The 18,869-nt window shown below is 34.9% G+C and overlaps 1 protein-coding gene across 2 annotated transcripts in view; it reads right to left on the bottom strand.

Moving 5' to 3' along the window:
* Positions 1-18,869, bottom strand: part of RUNX1 (RUNX family transcription factor 1) — a 337,077-nt gene that overhangs the window by 113,651 nt on the left and 204,557 nt on the right. For both annotated transcript variants that reach the window (XM_072615024.1, XM_072615025.1), the window contains one exon: positions 15,564-15,720. In XM_072615024.1, the coding sequence (XP_072471125.1) occupies positions 15,564-15,720 (157 nt within the window). The remainder of the gene's footprint in view (positions 1-15,563; positions 15,721-18,869) is intronic.

The raw sequence follows: 18,869 nt of genomic DNA, 5'->3' as shown, positions 1-18,869 counted from the left end.
TTTTATATGAAACTAGCTAAAATTGAAAGGTTCAAACTATATATTCCAGGAAACTTGTAGACAGCTGGAAATTAGAACTGAAAAACTTCTGCTAACTTACAAACTGTTCACCATCCATTCTGTTCCCCTGGCTTTACCATTACAGTTCCTACTCTTGGTGCCTCCTTGGGGGCCCATGTGTGCCCTCTGTTTTTCAAAGCTATGCCAGTAGAATACAGCTCTGGTAGATCCTATCTAGTGGAAAGGACTTTTTAAAGGGCCTTGTTGGATATAGTTCCAGTCCAATGGACTATGCACTTATTGTCCAAGGGCTAACCTAAATAATCAAAGGGGTTCATCAACATATCAATAACTTTTAAGCACTGAATCTCATGGAAACCAGTTACAAAACGGAGGGTCTGTGAACTACTGTAGTAAAAAGCATACTGAGGATGATGAAATCATGAGTGCTTGTGGTAATGAAGTGTCACAGCAATGACTTACCCCAAGGAGTCTCCTCTGTAAACTGAAGATCTCCCAGGACCGTGGGTCCATTTTTCCATTTTAAAATAAAATGCTACTTTCTCTATAACCTGATCTCATCCTGGTTTAACTTCATCCCTCTTCAGTTTGGGGTTATTGTGACCATTTGGTAGTACTTTTAGGTAATTTCCTTCACAGTGTGTGGAGCTAGGGGGCAGGACAAGAAGATGGCAGCTATTTAACTGGAATGACTATTGTGTAGGTATTGTGCTGGACTAAATTTACTCAAGAAATTTCACTGGAAGATAACCTGTGACCCAGGTAATTACAGCTTTGGTTAATCCTCGATTAGAGATCACTTCCTTATATAATCTCCATATAATCTAGCCATCCAACTGTCTCATTTTATAAATGAAGAAACTGAGGTTCCACATAGGTTAAGAGTCCACAGGTAGTTTGTGGAAGAGCTAGGATTTAAATGCAAGTACTGTGACTTTGGAGGCTAGGGTCCTTTCACTCTACCTCACTACCTTTTTCCATGATGGCACTTTCTCTACCTCAAGTACACCAACTTTGCTGATGATAATGATTTTTGGTTGGGTCAAAAGAGTAGAGAACAGCTATCAAAGGTGCAAAACAGACAGTGGAACAAATCGGAGAGCTGCCACCTAAAAGAAGCTCAGACCTATTCCATTTATAGTCTTGAATTAGATAAGCATATTAAAGAAAGATGGCTGATGCTTCCCAGCCTACATTATTATAGAGCATTACTTCTGAGCCACAGAAAGGCTCTCTCTGTCTCAGTATGATGATTCAATTAGAACCACATACCACTCTTAACTATGGCAAATGCTCCATTAAGTCTATGGGATTTTCTCACCTGGTGTAGGGGGCAGTATGCAAATCATAAATTCTTAATGATGGTCTTAGACCTTATGGTAAAAGCAGGGAATATTCTAACTTGAAATATAAGTAGGATATTTGCGTACATCTTCTTTGAGAAAAATACAATTTAAGTGGGTCCTAATTTAATGTTTCTACATTTCAGGGTAGCACTTGGGAAATCATAGGAAATACATTTTAAATCTAGCACTATGCCAAGTGCTATGACTATCTCAAAAAAGCCATTCCTAGTGAGGTCATTTTACAATTTAAGAATGCTCCATGACCTAAAATCTAGGTGGAAGATGTCAGTGACATGTGATGTCAGAGTTACTTAAAGTGATGAGTCCCGGGGTACAGCAGGATGCTGTATTGAGATTCTATATAACAAAGAACAAAATGAATAACTTTTTAAAAATCAAATTTTCTTTTGTTCAAACAACAAAAAATCACCTTCCTTCCCTTCTCTCCCCAAATGAAAAAGAAAAACTATATAATGAAGAAAAATAAATTCCCTCATTTTATTAACCATTCAGACTCTGAGCCGGTAGCATGTTTCATCACGAGTCCCCTGGAATGGTAGTTGGTCATTGTATTGATCAGAATTGGTATTTCAAAACTGTTTCTCTTTATAATTGTTTCTATTGTATAAATTGTTCTACTGCTTCTACTCATTTCACTCTACATGAGTGTACTGAAGCCTAACAGTTCTAATTCTGCTTTCTAACCCATTCTATCTCCTTTTCATGGTTAGGTTTCTTCCATTCATATGCGTCATGAGGGACATCATCTGTGTATTTCTCTCCATCAGATATTAGCACACATTCCCTTACCTTCAATCCTTGCCTCCTCTTTAACACTAAGAGGAGAGAAGTGAGAGGAGTGTCCTCAGAACCAACACTAGGTTTTAAAATCTTGGTTCATTTCTTTGAGGAGTTGATCTTGTGCCAGAGTTGCATTTTTGAGACTTTTTTTGGATTTGTTCTTCTAGGTGTGTATCCCAAGCTTTCCTGCCACTATAATAGCTCTTTATTGTGGGATTTTTTTGTCTATTCATTCTTCCAGCCTCCTTCCTGACTTCCGATTTTATTTTAGGGCCAAGCTTTTTATACTTCTGGAGGTAATGTCTGGGCTGAGTCTGTCTCCTGATCAGTCCTTTCTTGGGGTATTGAGTGTTGTATTATTGTAGGATCTTAGAGACCTCTCAGGCTGGGGACCTGAAAACTTTCATTCTCCCAGAGATGTCTTACTCTTGTCCTTCTGTCTGAGCTCTACAAATTCCTGACCTGGGGTTGAATATAGACAACATACCTGTGGTTTGCCCCTGGTTTGAATAGATTGCTATTGCAGCTAGGCAGAAAGTTTTGTAGCTTCAGAGAGACTGCAGTTTCCCCTGTGGTCTGGGATTCCTGCTCTTGTTATAGTGCTGCAGGCTTCAAACTGAGCTGAAACTGAAACTCTCACTCTGTCCCTGGGTTTAGATCTATAGAGAGGCTAGCAGCTTCTGAAACTGCTTTCACACTCAAGTCTATAACCTAATAATAGTAGTAAGAGCTAGTAGTGTATCACACTTAAAGTTTTTCAAAGTGCTCTCGTTATATATGTTAACTCTTTTATCCCCACAAGAATGTTTAGGTGCTATTATCATCCCCATTTTACAGATACAGAAACTGAGGGTGAGAGATTAAGTGACTGGCCTAGGGTCATACAGCTAGCAAACATCTGAGGTAGAATTTGAGCTCAGGGCTTCCTGACTCCATATTAGGAATTTCAATACTTTTATCCGTTGAATTACCTAGGAACCAGATCACTGCTGAACCTGTACTGTCATTCCTTAGGTACATGTCTCCCCCTCAGTCTCCCCTGGATCTGTTAACTGGGTAGTGAGTGACAGAGCTGCTTTTTGGCACCTGTTCCTGCTTTTTATACATGGTCTAGTACCCCCCGTGCGAGTCTGGGATTCCTTGCCCTAACCTTGGTCATCTTTTGGTCTCTCTATTGGAAAGCTCCTTGAAGCCCTTGTGGCTCAACTACAAATGTCTGTTTCCCTATGCCATCCTGGGCTAAAATAATGACTCACTGGGATATTTTTTTTGTATTTACCAATCAGGATTTGGTTGGTGTGTTTTCTAGCTCTTTCTAAGAGAGCTCAGCTGTAATTTTTATCATCCCACCATCTTGGATGACCTTTCACCTTTAATCTTAACATAGACCAAAATAAGATAAAACTGCCTCAAATTATTGAATAAAGTCAGGTTGGACTATAAGGTAGAGAAGTATTGTCCATTAGACAGTATTTGCATCTACAAGCACTTTACAAAACATCTCTCTTTTATGACTCCTTTGCAAGGAGTTTGACGAGACCAGCATAAGGTCACAGATCATAGAATCAGAGAGATAGATCTAGAAGATATCTCAGAGGCACTTACGTCTATTTACCTCATTTGATAACTGAGACCATCAAAGCTCAAGTAAGTTGTTTCTTCTCCAAGATCACACAGATAAAAAGTGTAAAAGCCAAGATCTTTCAAATTGTTCCTTGGAAATTCATAAAATCGTGAACTATTTATTAATTTTTGTTAACTTTTATTTTTAATGCAGATTAGTAGTTTATTATCAGTATGTTATTAGCAAAGGATCCTTTCCTCAGACAATTTAGATGAAGACCTTTATAGGAATAAACACACATATAGTTGGATAAAAGACAAAAAAAAAACAAAAACCCCAGATAATATGTAATAATGTTACATGCTGAAGTAACCAAGAAACAGTTTTTCTGATCTGAATTTTGTTACGATCATGGAAAATAATAGAGCATTAAGCAAATAGCATATCTTCTTTTTCCTTTACCACAAAAGACAAAAAGAAAACAAAAAATTTTAAAGATATATTAGATGCCAATCTGTGATTCAGCACTTGTCTTGGTGACCATTTATGTCTAAAATGCTTGCTGCTGAAACAGGAAGCTCTAAAAATCACTCAACCATTATTTCTCTTATAGCCACTTTGTAATTGATAGCTATCTCCTCTCTACTCAGACCAAAATGAACTACAACTGTCCAAAGATATGCAGGCTGGGAAATAAGGGTGAAGGGTGAATGGGAAGATGAGTTCAATTTATCTCCACTAACTACTATACCAGAACATTCATTAAAAAATTCTCAAGAAAAAGACCGCCTCACACTAATTATAATACCCACATACTTAAAATCATAGTAATACTCAAGCACTTAACAAAATCATAGTAATATCCCAGTGCTTAATAAGATCATGAAAGAATAAAATATCAAAGAATTTGTTCAAGGTATGCAATGTTTCAAAAATCATTCTCTTCCTGTGGCTCTCGTTATGGATGTTGCCTTCTAGGGCTTAGAGTGAGGAAGTAGCTTAGTTTAAGATATAAAACAAATGAATCACCGCTAGTTTGTTCAACTATGTAAAACAAAGTAAAAAAATGATTTCGTAGATAAAATTTAATTCAGATTTCCACCACAAAATTTCAATTTGCCATGCAATGTAAAGAAATCAGCTTGCTAAAGCTGGCTGAACATTCAATTAATCACATTAAAATATGAAGTCATTTCTCTGTCTTCATTGTTTTAATTCGAGAGGAAAGTATACCTATATTTATCTATAAAAGTATATTTAAAAACAATAAATAAGAACAGAAGACAAGTAAACTTTGGACCGTACTTGATTAGTTACAATATAGTTGCCATTATACTTATTCACTTTTTGTTGTCAATAAATCATCCATCTATTTGATGCTGTTAAAGTAGAAAACTGGTCTACATAGCTAAACAGTTAAGCATTACCCTTTCCTACAGCATAAAACAACAGTGTATGAATTGGTTTATTTTCTATTAGCTATATTTTATGTTGAAATAATTGTTCAAATATATTAATAATAGCCATTTACTATAAAGAAATTCATTTTTATGAGAAAAATCGGTGGTCACTTCATCCTTCCCTTCACTTTTATCATGTTTAACCACTCATCAGGAAGGCAACTTCCTCATGAAATTGTATAAATAAAGGAAACACTTCATCATATAAAAATCCCTTACATAGAGAACACCATGGGGGAAAAAATGCCATAGTACAGATCATTAAACAACAAACACTGTGCTACCAAGGAATTTTCACTGAGGAAAATACCATATTCTCAACGTATTCATGATTTTGTTGCACATGATTAAATTGTAAGAGGTAGCAACACAAGTATAAATTAAACATATACAAATAAAGACAAAAACCTTATAATGACCAGATGGAAGGAGTTTGATATTTGGCTTGCTACAGCACATGTATGGATTCCACATTGGTGGATGGCAATGAGTATCATGTGCATATATCTGAAGACCGTGAACTGAGAAAATACTTGGGAATTTTATATCTCAACTTATCTGACTGCCATCTAAAAAAATTTTTACAGAGTGAATGGAGTTAGATCCACATTTTTAGTTATTTAAATTGTGCCAATTTGAAATAAAACATGTTATAAGACAATATTTACTGCATTCATTCCTCTATGTATTCACTCATTCATTCATTTATTATTTCATTGAAGGATAAGAAGTGGTACATAGTGAGTAGAGAGCTGGCTTTGGAATAAGGAATGATTGGATGAAAAAATAATTCATTGCACACTTACGATGTCCAAATAGTGTGCTAAACAGTGGGAGATTCAAAAAGAAAAGCAATATAGCCCTTATTCTCAAGGACCTCAGATTCTAAGGGGGGACACAGTATTTAGGAGATTTCAGCTACAGGGCTGAAAAGAAGGCCTTATGGTCCTTAGGATGTAGCACAGAAGCATAATTTGTTGATGTTGTTCTGTCATATACAACTCTCTGTGACCCTATAGAACATAATATTTCAATACTGCCCATAGAGTTTTCTTGGTAAAGATAAAAAAGTGGTTTGTCATTTCCTTCTCCAGTGAATTAAGGCAAACAAAGGTTAAGTGACTCTCTCAGGGTCACATACCGAATAAATGATTAAGGTCAGATTTTAACTCAGGAAGATGTCTTCCTGACTCCAGGTCCACTGTGCTACCTTGCTGCCCATCACTTTCTTAATAACAATAACAGATCAAGCTCTGATTTGTAACATTTGTCAATTTCTGATGTATGAATGTTCACAATGAAAATTTAATAATTGCCTCTCACAAGGTAGTTTGATTTTGCTCCAGGCAACCCCCGTTTTACTTCACAAAATAATTCACAGCATAGAAAGGAAAATGAAGCAATAAAAAAAATGTGCAGAATACCATAAAAAAAATCCCGATGCTTTGTTAGTGTTTGAAACAGATTTTTAGAAGTAGAAATTACGTTATATAAGAATGTGCTTTTTTTATGTCCATAACTCAAAACTATTCTAGCTACTTAAAATATAAAATAATGAAAATTCTGGGACTACTCAGAGGTCAAGCTGCTCTATTTGGAAGTTTTTGTCTTCCCCAAGGCTCTTGTCTTGGCCTCTCCTGGCCTCCTTTCCTTTCCCTTTCCTTCTCTTCCCTTCCTTTCCTTTCCCTGCCCTTCCCTTCTCTCCCCGCCCCTCCCTCTCCTCCCCACCCCCTGTATTTAGATAGATATACTCATTTCCACTGGCATATATATCATTTTTATGCAAATGATTCCCAAATTTATATAACCAGCCCTGACAACTGTCAACTGCTGATATACATCTATATTTGAATAGCTTAGCATCATCTCAGGTGACACACTAAAGTGAAACTCATGATTGTGAGGGCAGAGCCAAGATGGTAGAAAAAAAGTCAGGAAGTTTCCTGAGTTCTTCCTAGTTTCCCTTGGAAACATTGAATCAAGCCTCGAAATGGATTTTGGAGTGACAGAACCTACAAAATGATGAAGTGAAACAATTTTCCAGCTTAAGAAAATTTAGAAGGACTTCATGAAAGGTCTGTTTCACTTGGGCAAAAGCAGAGCACAGCCCAATGCAGACGGTGTCTGGACAAGCCTGGAGGAGGCACTTAGGCATAATACAGATCAGAAACTAAGGTCCCTTGGTCCTGGTACAGGAATCCAGTGGCATAGCAGGAGAGCTTTAAGACCTCTAGAACCAGCACAGAAGGCCAACTGCCAGCCTTGGAACCCAGGGCACAACAGACACAACTGGGCCAGGCTATCCCAGTGCAACGGGAAAGCTGCCAACACCTCAGGCCCTGACACAGAAAGCCAGTGACCAGGCCCCTGCACCCCAGCACAAGAAGCTTGGAACAGCGCCATTTGTGCCACAGAAACAGTGATCAACTTAAAAAGCCATGAAATAAACTAAAAACAAGCCAAAAAAAAAAAAAACCAGAAAAGAACTTTGCCCACAGAAAGTTGTTATGACAACAGAGAAGCTCCAGAACACAAACTCAGAAGAGGACAACAGTGTCAAAACACATCCATGTGAAACCTCAAAGAAGAATATAAATTGACCTCAAGCCCAAAAAGCCTTTTTGGAAGAACTCAAGAAGGCTTTTAACAATCAAATAAGAGAGGCAGAAGAAAAACTGGGAAAAGAAATGAAAGGTATACAAGAGAGAGACAACAGCTTGGAAAAGGAAGGATGAAAATTGACTGAAGAAAAAAAAAACTCCTTTAAAAAGTAGAATTGGCCAAATGGCAAAGGAGGTACAAAAGCTGACTGGAGAAAATAATTCCTTGAAAATTACAATTAGGTACGTGGTAGCTAATGACTCTATGAGATATCAAATATCAGTCAAACAAAATCCAATGAAAAAAATAGAAGAAAACGTCAAACACCTCATTGAAAAAAGCAAACACAAGACTCAAGAGAAGTATAAAAAGGTAAACAGGAAAGAAAAAAAAACTCAATATGCTCTATAAGAAGGTTAAACTGTTTATATCCCTATGTGGGACAATGATATTTGCAACTCTTGAGAACTGTCTCTCTACTAGAGTAGGAGGAAGGGATATACATAAAAAGAGGGTATGGGTATAAGTTGACATTGATGTGATGATATAAAAAAATTAAGGGGTGAAAAAAGTTATACTGGTAGAAGAGGAAAGGAGAGGCAAAATAGGGTATATTATATCACATGAAAACTATAAATGATATGAAAAATTAAGGGGTGAAAAAAAGATTTGTACTGGTAGAACAGGAAAGGAGAGGCAAAATAGGGTATATTATATCACATGAAGAGGTGCAAAAGATATATTACAGTAGAAGGAGAGAAAGGCAAGGGTGAGCATTGTTTGAATCTTGCTCTTACAGGATCTGGCCCAAAGAGGGAATAACATACAAAGTCAGTTGGGTATAAAATTTATCTTATCCTACAGGGAAGTAGAAGGGGAAAAAGAAAAGAAAAGGGAAAGGGGGCTGATAGAAGGGAGGGAAGATGGAGGGAGATGGTTGTCAGAAGCAAAACGCTGGTGAGGGGGGTCAGGGTAAAAGGAGAGAGAAAAGTATAAATGAGGGAGAAGAGAAATAGGATGAAGGAAAATATACAGTTAGTAATCATAACTGTGAATAGGAATGGGATGAACTCTCCCATAAAAATGAATGGATAGTAGAGTGGATTAAAAATCAGCCTCCTACAATACGTTGTTCACAAGAAACACATATGAAGCAGAGAAATACACACAGAGTGAAGGTAAAAAACTGAAGCAGAATAAATTATGTTTCAGCTTGAAGCAAAAACAAAGCAAAACAGGCATATCAATCCTGATTGCGGACAAAGCCAAAGGAAAAATGGATCTAATAAGATAAGAGAAAGGGCAACAAACTATTTCTTGCTAAAAGGTACCATAGACAATGAAGCAATATCAATACTAAACATATAAGTGGTATAGCTTCCAAATTCTTAGAGGAGAAGTTAAGGGAGTTACAAGAAGAAACAGAGAGCAAAATTATACTAGTAGGGGATCTCAACTTCCTTCTTTCAGAACTAGATGAATTTAACTGCAAAATAAACGAGAAAAAAGTTAAAGAGGTGAATAGAATTTTATAAAAGTTAGATTTGATAGACCTTTTGAGAAAACTGAATGGGGATGGAAAGGAATATGGCACCTACACAAAAACTGATATGCTTTAGCATGTAAAAACATCACAATAAAATACAGAAAGACAGAAATAATAAATGCACACTTTTTAGATCATGATACAATAAAAATTATGTACGATAATGGACCATGGAAAATAGATTAAAAATCAGAAACTAAATAATCTAATCCTCAAGAATAAGTAGATCAAACAACAAATCATAGAAACAATCACTGATTTCATCAAAGAGTATGACAATAATGAGATACCGTACCAAAATTTATGGGAGGCAGCCAAAGTAGTTCTTAGAGGAAATTTTATATCTCTAAATGCTTACATGAATAGAAAGAGCAGATCAATGCAATAGGAATTCAATGAAAAAGTTAGAAAAATAAAAAATAAAAATTTCTCATTAAATACCAAATTAGAAATTTTGAAAATCCAAAAAAAGAGATTAATAAAATCGAAAGTAAAACTATTGCACTAATAAATAAAACTAAATGCTGGTTTTATGAAAAATCCATTTAAAAAGATAAACTTTTGGTTAATATTAGTGATTAATAAAAGAAAAAACCAAATTACTAGTATCAAAAATGAGGAGTGAATTCACCACCAATGATGAGGAAATTAAAGCAATTATTATGAGTTATTTTGTCCAAGTATGCCAAAAAAAATCTGACAATCTAAGTGAAATGGATGAATATTTTAAAAAACATAAATTGTCCAGATCAATAGAAGAGGCTCTAAATCACTACTGATTAGAGAAATGTAAATTAAAACAACTCTCAGGTACTACCTCATACCTATCAGATTGGCTAACATGACAGAAAAGGAATATGATAAATCTGGAGATGTGGGAAAAATGGAACACTTATGCATTCTTGGTAAAGTTGTGAACTGATCCAACCATTCTGGAGAACAATTTGGAACTATGCGCAATGGGCTTAAAAACTGTGCATACCCTTTGATCGAGTAAACCCTCTACTAGGTCTTTAACCCAATGAGATCATAAAAAAGGGGAAAGGACCTACATGTACAACAATATTTATAGTAGCTCTTTTGTGGTGGCAGAGAATTGGAAATTGCAGGAGTGTCCATCAATTGGGGAATGATTGAACAAGTTGTGATATATGAATGTAATGGAATATTATTGTGCTATAAGAAATGATGAGCAAGTGAATTTCAGAAAAAATCCTGGAAAAGATTTACATGAACTGATGCTGAGTGAAATAAACAGAACCAGGAGAATATTATACACAGTAATAGCAACATTCTGAAGTGATCAGCTATGATAGACTTATTTCTTCTCAGCAATACAAACATTCAAGAAAATTTGAAGAGTCGTAATGGAAAATGCTATTTACATCCAGTGAAAGAACTATGGAGTCTGAATATAGATAAAAGCATACTATTTTCACTTTTTTGTTTTTTCTTTCTCACGGTTTTCCCCTGTTATTGTGATTCTTCTTTCACAACATGACAAATGAGGAAATATGTTTAATATGATTGTACATATATAATCTATATCAGATTGCTTGCTGTCTTGGGGAGGGAGGAGGAGGGGAAGGGAGAATAATAATTTGGAACTCAAAATCTCATAAAAGTGAACATTGAAAATGATCTTTGCATGTAAATGGGAAAAATAAAATGATTAAATCAAGAAAAAATTGAAAGAAAAAAGAAATTCATCATTGTGTGTGGTGTACTGGAAAACATACTAGATTTGGAGTCTGGGATCTTGTCTCTGAATCTTGGCCATCCTATGTACCATTGGTGTTACCTTCACTATTTCTTTTAACCTCCCTGGGCCTCAGTTTCCTCACCTGTAAAATTAAAGAGCTGGGGTAGATGACCTATAAGACCTCTTCCAGAATAATTCTGTTGTCCCCTTGCTATAAATATTATTACCCTCATTTTAGAAATGAAATTGAGGTTCAGAAATGAAAAGTGATATTGGTCCTTAATCACAAAACCAGTATCAGATGTAATATCAGGTCTTTCCAACTTCAAGACCTGCCCCCTATCCACTATACAATGCTTCTATCCATTTTCCTGATGAAATAAACAGTATACCATTCAATATTTGTAAAATTGATTATCTTTCTGCCAAAGTCATAATATTACATGGTGAAATTCAATTAAGATTCATAGTCACCACACCATCTCCTACTACACCAGTATCAACTCTCAAGTTCGACTTTGTACAGCAAAACAATGTCTTTTTCTTACTATTTTCATACTAGTAAAAACTTTCAATAAGTGATTCCCCAGAATTGCTGGTCAACCACAAATCACAACCAGTAATGTAACAGAGTAGAAAGACCACTAGATTTTGAGTTGAAAACGCAGATTCAAATGTCAATTTTGCTGCTCACTAGCACTTGGATTTTTCATATATTAAAAGAAGCTAATTACACAATAACCACTTCCCAGTACTATTTTGACAAAAGTGAGATATATTTGTATATTTATGTGTTTGTGTGGAATATTATTAATAATGAGAACCTCTCATCTCAATATGATTTTTAAAAAGATTTTACCTTCCAATCTCCTTTTATGATGATAGAATACTATGTCTCATATCTTCATATGATTATTTCTATTTTGATTATTTCTGTTTTGTGACAGAGACTTAGGAAATTTACAAGAAAAGTGAAATCAAGAGACCAAGGACTTTGAGTGAGAATAAACAGAGGAGTATTTCACATCTATTTAAATTGGGGAAGGGAGAGTAGTGAGTAGGAAAACGACACATTTAGGGAAGGAGATTCAAAGTATTAGAAGTATCAGAAGTCTTAAACTACAAAGAGTGGGGGGTGTAGTAAGACCTTAAAAGCCAGATAGGCAGGTTTTCCCAGTTGCATGATGAACCTGAGGTTAGGAGCAGTAATCCTGGACATCAGCCAGTGCCCAGGCATCTGTTTCATAGAGCAGAGAAAGCCCTTCCACGTTCACTATCTTGTTATTTCCAAGGAACTATGTGATTTTCAGTTTTTGGTAATTCTTTAAGAACTTTTCTAAACCCTGTACAAGGCTGAGGAGCCACAAAAACATGTTTTTGAACACTAGCATTACAAAGCGTGACTGATGTTCACTTTCTTCTCTGCCATACTTTGCTTCATTTCTATTCTAATTGCATATTTTGAGGCACAAAGTTTTAAAATTCAACACATGAAAGAGTGGCTAGTTTTAAGATCCCTTTATAGGGAGTAATGATACTTTAAAAGGCATGAATATGATGGAAAATTAACACTAATTGTTAAAATTAGTGAGATTCATCTACTCTCACAGTAATGGAAGCAAATTGCAAAAAAAAAAAATTGGCAGCCTTCTGATGTTGACACATTTGGAACAGCAACATCTCACCTTCTACTTAATGCAAAATTAGGGAAAATAAGAAATGAATGCAGATTCTCATAACTTAAAAATAAGTTCTCTCTATTGCAGCAATACCACATCTCACTAAATGCAAACAATACATAGTAACTGTAACAGACTCAAACTTTCAATTACAGTTTTACATATCTTTGGTTTCTACTTATCACATGTAGGAAGGTGAACCTGTTTGAAAATAAATATTTCATTATGTAATGTTTCCATTTTTTCCTTTCTTTTCCCTTCCTTCCTTCCTTCCTTCCTTCCTTCCTTCCTTCCTTCCTTCCTTCCTTCCTTCCTTCCTTCCTTCCTTCCTTCCTTCCTTCCTTCCTTCCTTCCTTCCTTCCTTCCTTCCTTCTTTCTTTCTGTTATAGGGAATCAAAAGAAGCACTCCCTTCCTTCTGATGCAGAGATTTTTCTCTTCAGTGTATATGCTAACTCAAGAACAGACCAGCACAAATCAAGCAGGCAAATGCAAACACCCACACCTTTAGGAAACAATTCTTTGTTATAAAGTAAACAAAAGTACCTATTAGTCACCCACTCAAAATAGGAATATCCAATGGTGTGTAGAAGATTAGATCTTTGATACAAAAAAAGATCAACTAGTTTCCAAATTCTCATTATTTACCATCACCAACTGAGTTGAGGCATATCTCCAGAAACCTTATTTTAATAAAATGTAAGCTTTATTGGTAACTAGTTCTCAAAGCTTTCCTATACAAAACACGAAAGAGCTATATATTCTAGTGGGACACCCGTTTTCTTTGGAAAACCACCATACAACATTCAGTTATTAAATCTTAATGCTGAAAATCAAGAATATATTTGTGATATTTTGCTCAGTAAACATGCCAGGAAGCAAATTCTAGGCTCCATTTTTTTTAAGCTTCTCAATCAGTTTGCTAGCCATCCCTCTAAAATCTTTGAAACATTTTCGAAACTCATCTGAGAATAACAAGAGAAATTCCATTTATTGAAAAGACAGTACCTCTAATAAGTGAACATATTTAATAACTTACATTTTTGTATTTCATACAGATAACTGTATACATGAAAGCACTGTTCATGCTTTCATTAAATGGATTTATTTTTCCTTACAACACCATTACCCTTAGGACTAGGAATCTATATTAGAAATCATGTTATATTTTGCCCCTGGATATTCCACTTGAAAGGCACACCAAACTGTTAACAGAATGAACAAGTATCAAACAAGAACCAAATTACTAAAATACTTTCCTTCAACTATACTGGAATACTTATTGAGTACCAAATATTCATTTTAAATAATAGTTATTGAATATTTTTTAAAATAAGGAAAATATTGCATACTTGTATGTGTTTTACTAACATCTTTAAAGCTTCTCAAATGAAATATGTAATTTTTTTGTAAATGTCTTTTTTTAAACTCTACCTAACATAGCAGGTATTTGTAAACTGACTCAGTCCTACAGTCAGTAGAAAGGGAATAGCTCTGATGGTTCTAAAGACCTGAGTTCAAGTCTTCCCTCTAGTATGTACAAGCTGTACCAGCCATGATACCATGTCAAGTCACTTAAATCCTCAGTGCCCCAGGCAACTCTCTGAGATGACAAACTACAGAAAGGCTGCCAATGTTTACTGGTGAAGGAAATTTTCAACACTGATGAAATCACAGGTCAAAGCCAAACAACCACATACACTTGAATCCTATAATGCAGAAGCAAAACTTTCCTGATAAACCATGCCATGTCCTTAAACAGTCCATCCATCCATATTTGCTGCTGTTCTAAACATGTCAGGCACACATAGTGAAGTGATTAACATAAAACTTAATATGCAGATAATAATCATTAACCAACAAGGCTGCAACTCTCTTGACAAATTGAGCTAAATAGCATTTGTTGTTATAGTTCTAGCTAGATCAAAGGAAACAGGGCATTAGATATGAGTGTAGCAAGAGAACATACCCCAAGTAGATTATAGACGAAATTGAATCAGAATGCCACTGCCAATTTTTCTTCAATATTTCATGACGTAACTATATAAGATGTATTGCAAACAATATAACAAACTTATATTGCAATGGCACTAGTTTGCAACATTGCAGTGTAGGAACCCCTTAACTTTTCCACAATCTAGATCAGAAGAATGAAACAGGCAAGGTCTAAAAAAAACTTGTTACCCACAAAATTCACAAGTGTGGGCCAAGCCGGATTAAACTGTAATTAGGAAATGTTTGACAAAATAAATAAAAATATAATAAAACATAGACAATGTTAATTTGTGGTTTTCTAAGTCAAATGCAGCCCTCGGGGGTTCTGTTTCCATTTGAATTTGACACCACTAATCTAGATCGTTAAATCTTAATTACCGCCTAATATCACTTGTTCTCAAGTGGTAGTATATGGGACCTGAAATCGAAAGTTTCTCAAAGATTCTCAAAAAAGAGAATCTCTACTTTTTTATCCTATAGTTACCTCCTACTGGATGCTTTGTTTTTTGTTTTTTGTTTTTTTTACTTTTGGAGATGAGGGAAAAAGCTAGAAGTTATGCTCTGAAACATATAATTCAAATTACACAGCTTTTAAGACACTAAAAAAAAATCTTATATTATTGAGTATACAATAGGAACCAAATTCAGTAGAAGCATTCATGCCATTCCATAAATATAGAAGTGAAAGAAAATAAAAAAGGTAAAGGTCGATATCCATGATGTTGACCAAGTTTTTTTTTTAAGTAGCTTTTCCCCCAAGGAAATATATAAGTATATGTGCATATATACTATACACATAATATACTTATAAGCATAAGTACATGTATATGCATTTATGGGAAACACATACCTCTTCCACTTCTCCCCACAAATCTGAGGTCATTGAACCTTGCAACTTGGTTCTTCATGGCTGCTGTGGCATTTCTCAGTTCAGCAGAGTAATTTTCATCATTTCCAGCCATCACAGTGACCAAAGTCCCATCAGGAACATCTCCCAAGGCAACCACCTAAAATTAGTCAAAAAGAAAACAAAGACATCAAAAATTCTAGTACTGGGCATTTACTGGAAAAAATGTGTTCAAAAGCAAATATGCAATTGTATTATTTTAAGATTAGCAAGTACAAATTATGCAACACTCCCAAATCTATATATGGGAACTTATTTTCACATGCATTTTATATAACCTAAACATTGGTTTCTAAATAGTGGACTATCTAAATGTCTATTAAAATTAACTTATAACTTAATAAAATAATAATGTTACACAATACAGTGGAACTCTTTCAAAATATGATGCTAATTGCAAATTTCACTTTTCAGAATAATATTGTGTCTATGTTAGGTCAATTTACTTTGCTACAAAAGTAACAAGAAAATTCTTTTTGTTATTGCCTGAATTTGCATATTTCACTAGAATTGGTAGTTTGGATGAGGAAACTCTCTCTATTGAAATTAGCATCTGCCCTGCAATTTTTCATTTTAGGGAGCTGGGATTAAATGTCTTTTTTCAGGGTCACATAGCCAGTAGATACAAGAGTTTTAATTAGAAGTGTCAGAAGCAGGACTTCCACCCAGGTCTTCCTGACTCTGAAGCCAGGAATGATTTTGTCCACTATGTCACGATACCTCTTTGAGGCATTTCATATTTATCTAAAAGCTAGAAATTAAGTTTTGAAAGATGGTACTGTAAGAGATAAAATATAATACTATATATGAAAGCTAAACATTCTATTACCACAATAATCTCTTCCCCTTTTTTTGCTGCCTACTTCTGCTTGTATACACTTAGAATGGTGGCACACACACTTCAGAGAGAGAACTAGCCTTAGACTTCTTCACTTTGTCATAAAACTATCTAAACTTATTTTGGAGGGAAAAAAGTCAATTTTGATCTGCACAGGTGAATTGGTGAAAAATCTTTAAACTGTCTTTTGGAATATCTTGCTGACTTTCTGCTAAAATGTTTGTTTTATCATGTGTTTCAATTGTCTGTGAATTTTAAAGTGCTGTATCAATGCTAGCTAGTATTAGCATATTAGTGGCTTTAAATTAAGTTCTGAGCCAAAAAGAAAAAAAATGCCACAAAGGAACCTCTTTTCTTTTAAAGAATTAATTATAAAAAAACATCTCCAAAGATTTAGATTCTGCAATTTGTGAGCTCCTCTGCAATGCAGGGTCTTCTTGAACTGTACTGATAACTATGGGTGCATCCCAGAGAAACATTTAGTAAATCTGGAAAGATACTTCATGCACAGCTCCATTTCAATTCACATCCTTGGGATTCTCTTATTTCTCTTCCTAATTTTCTTTTCATTATACATAATTCATCCTCCCGGGTCTTTGGTAATAATAAAATTCTCATAAACTGCTTCTGCTCACCTACATCACTTCCCTGACCTATCCCCACCCATTTTTCTTCTAACTGTATATAAAACTACTCTAATCTTTTGTTGTTTTTGTTGCCAAGGCCCAGACCTTCCACAATCTTCAATAGCGGGCTTTGTACTTCTTGGAATTTTGATCCATTCGATCTATTTTCGCTTTATCATATCCTTGAGACAATTGTGTATTGATTTCTTTGCAATGGTACCATTTCTCTGATAGAATATGACAAAGAAAAATTCTAAGGTGTAATAGTAATAGCATATTTTTTCATTCATTTTTTCCCCAAAGTACTTTTCTTAAAATCCTGTCATAAGTGTGTAAGTAATAAAATGCCCATTTCTCAGATTGAGAAATTGAACCTCAGAGAAGTTCACTGACTTTTCCACGGTTACAGAATTAGTGTTACCATCTCAGATTTCACTAAGGTTTTCTGTCTCCAAGACAAGTATTTTTCTCCCAGTAGAAGAGCTGATCTGTACATAAAGAAAATTATCTCTAATCACAATATTAAACCTGTGTAATAGCTGACCATTTTGTTTACCTAATTTAATCCCAAGAGATTAGAATGAGGGAAATTTACTTTGTTCTTATTTTTCAACATAAGTGCTGTTACCTCCTATAGAATGCTTCTGAAAAATGCTGTTACTTTTTAAAACAATTATAATTCTGCTTCTTAGGTCTTTGGTTCTTACATTAAATCCTTTTATGTTAATTAGTTCAGACCAGAAATATGATAAATCCTTTGGTTAACAAAGGGGATGATTTAATCTCTCCCTACTCATTATTTACATATTATCACTCTATCATAAAAAGCATCCTTTCTACAGTGGACAGACAGTTGACCTCAAGACCTAATTTCTAGTTTCACCTCTGACAGATACTGGTTGTGTGGTCCAAGGCAAGTAACAGCCTCCTAGCAGCCCCAGGCAATGCTCAAAAAAACATGTAAGTTACAGAACAGGTGCCATTCTGCCTTACTAGAGGGAGGTCCTCACCTTAAAATAATGAAATCATAAGCCCATTTTTTTTTTAATGACCACTATCACTTCAGCATTCTTTATGTAGAGTGTTTCAGTTCTACTCTATTAGATCTCTTCTGCTGTGTTGGATTTTTTTTCTCACTTCCCTAAATATAATTAGTCTCACACAGTGTTGAAATGCCCTCCTTAAGTACATATTTCTACTTCCTCCTTTCCTTCTCCCCTTGGTGGCTCAGGCTTCCTTATTTAATTCAACACTCACTAAGTACACAAGGACTGGGTTAAAATATTTGTTTTGCAAAGTGAATAACTCATTGTTGAAGTTGAATTTGTAAAAAAAAAAAAAGTCAAAATAAATAAATCTGCTTTACGAATATATATTTTAAATCACCTCTGTCTCCGCAAAGTTCCACTTAAATCATCATAACGCTGTGATTATTTTGCTCCGTGTTGCCAATGCTAGACAAATTACTAATTTGGCTGTTGAAATGAGTAATCTACTTTGAATTTCTCAACAAATCATTAAAACTACGATAAGTATTATGTTTGTTAAATTGTAAAAGGCTGCTGGTGCAAAATTTTAAAGGTAAGAAAATTAGGATTATATATATATATATATCTTTCTAAATTTTGAAAATGACCATCTTAGGAGCATGCCCTTGGTCCTTCACTATACTGATTTCAATTTGATGCTTTATAATTATTATTGTTTTTCTAGTGGGAGCTAAGGGGAGGAATTGAATAACAAATATACGGAACTATTACTACCTGTATTTTTGTGCCACAAAAT

The sequence above is a fragment of the Notamacropus eugenii genome, chromosome 5, assembly GCF_028372415.1.
Source record: "Notamacropus eugenii isolate mMacEug1 chromosome 5, mMacEug1.pri_v2, whole genome shotgun sequence".
Taxonomy (NCBI): domain Eukaryota; kingdom Metazoa; phylum Chordata; class Mammalia; order Diprotodontia; family Macropodidae; genus Notamacropus; species Notamacropus eugenii.
The sequence above is the reverse complement of the archived record's forward strand: the minus strand, read 5'-3'. Positions and strand labels throughout refer to the sequence as shown.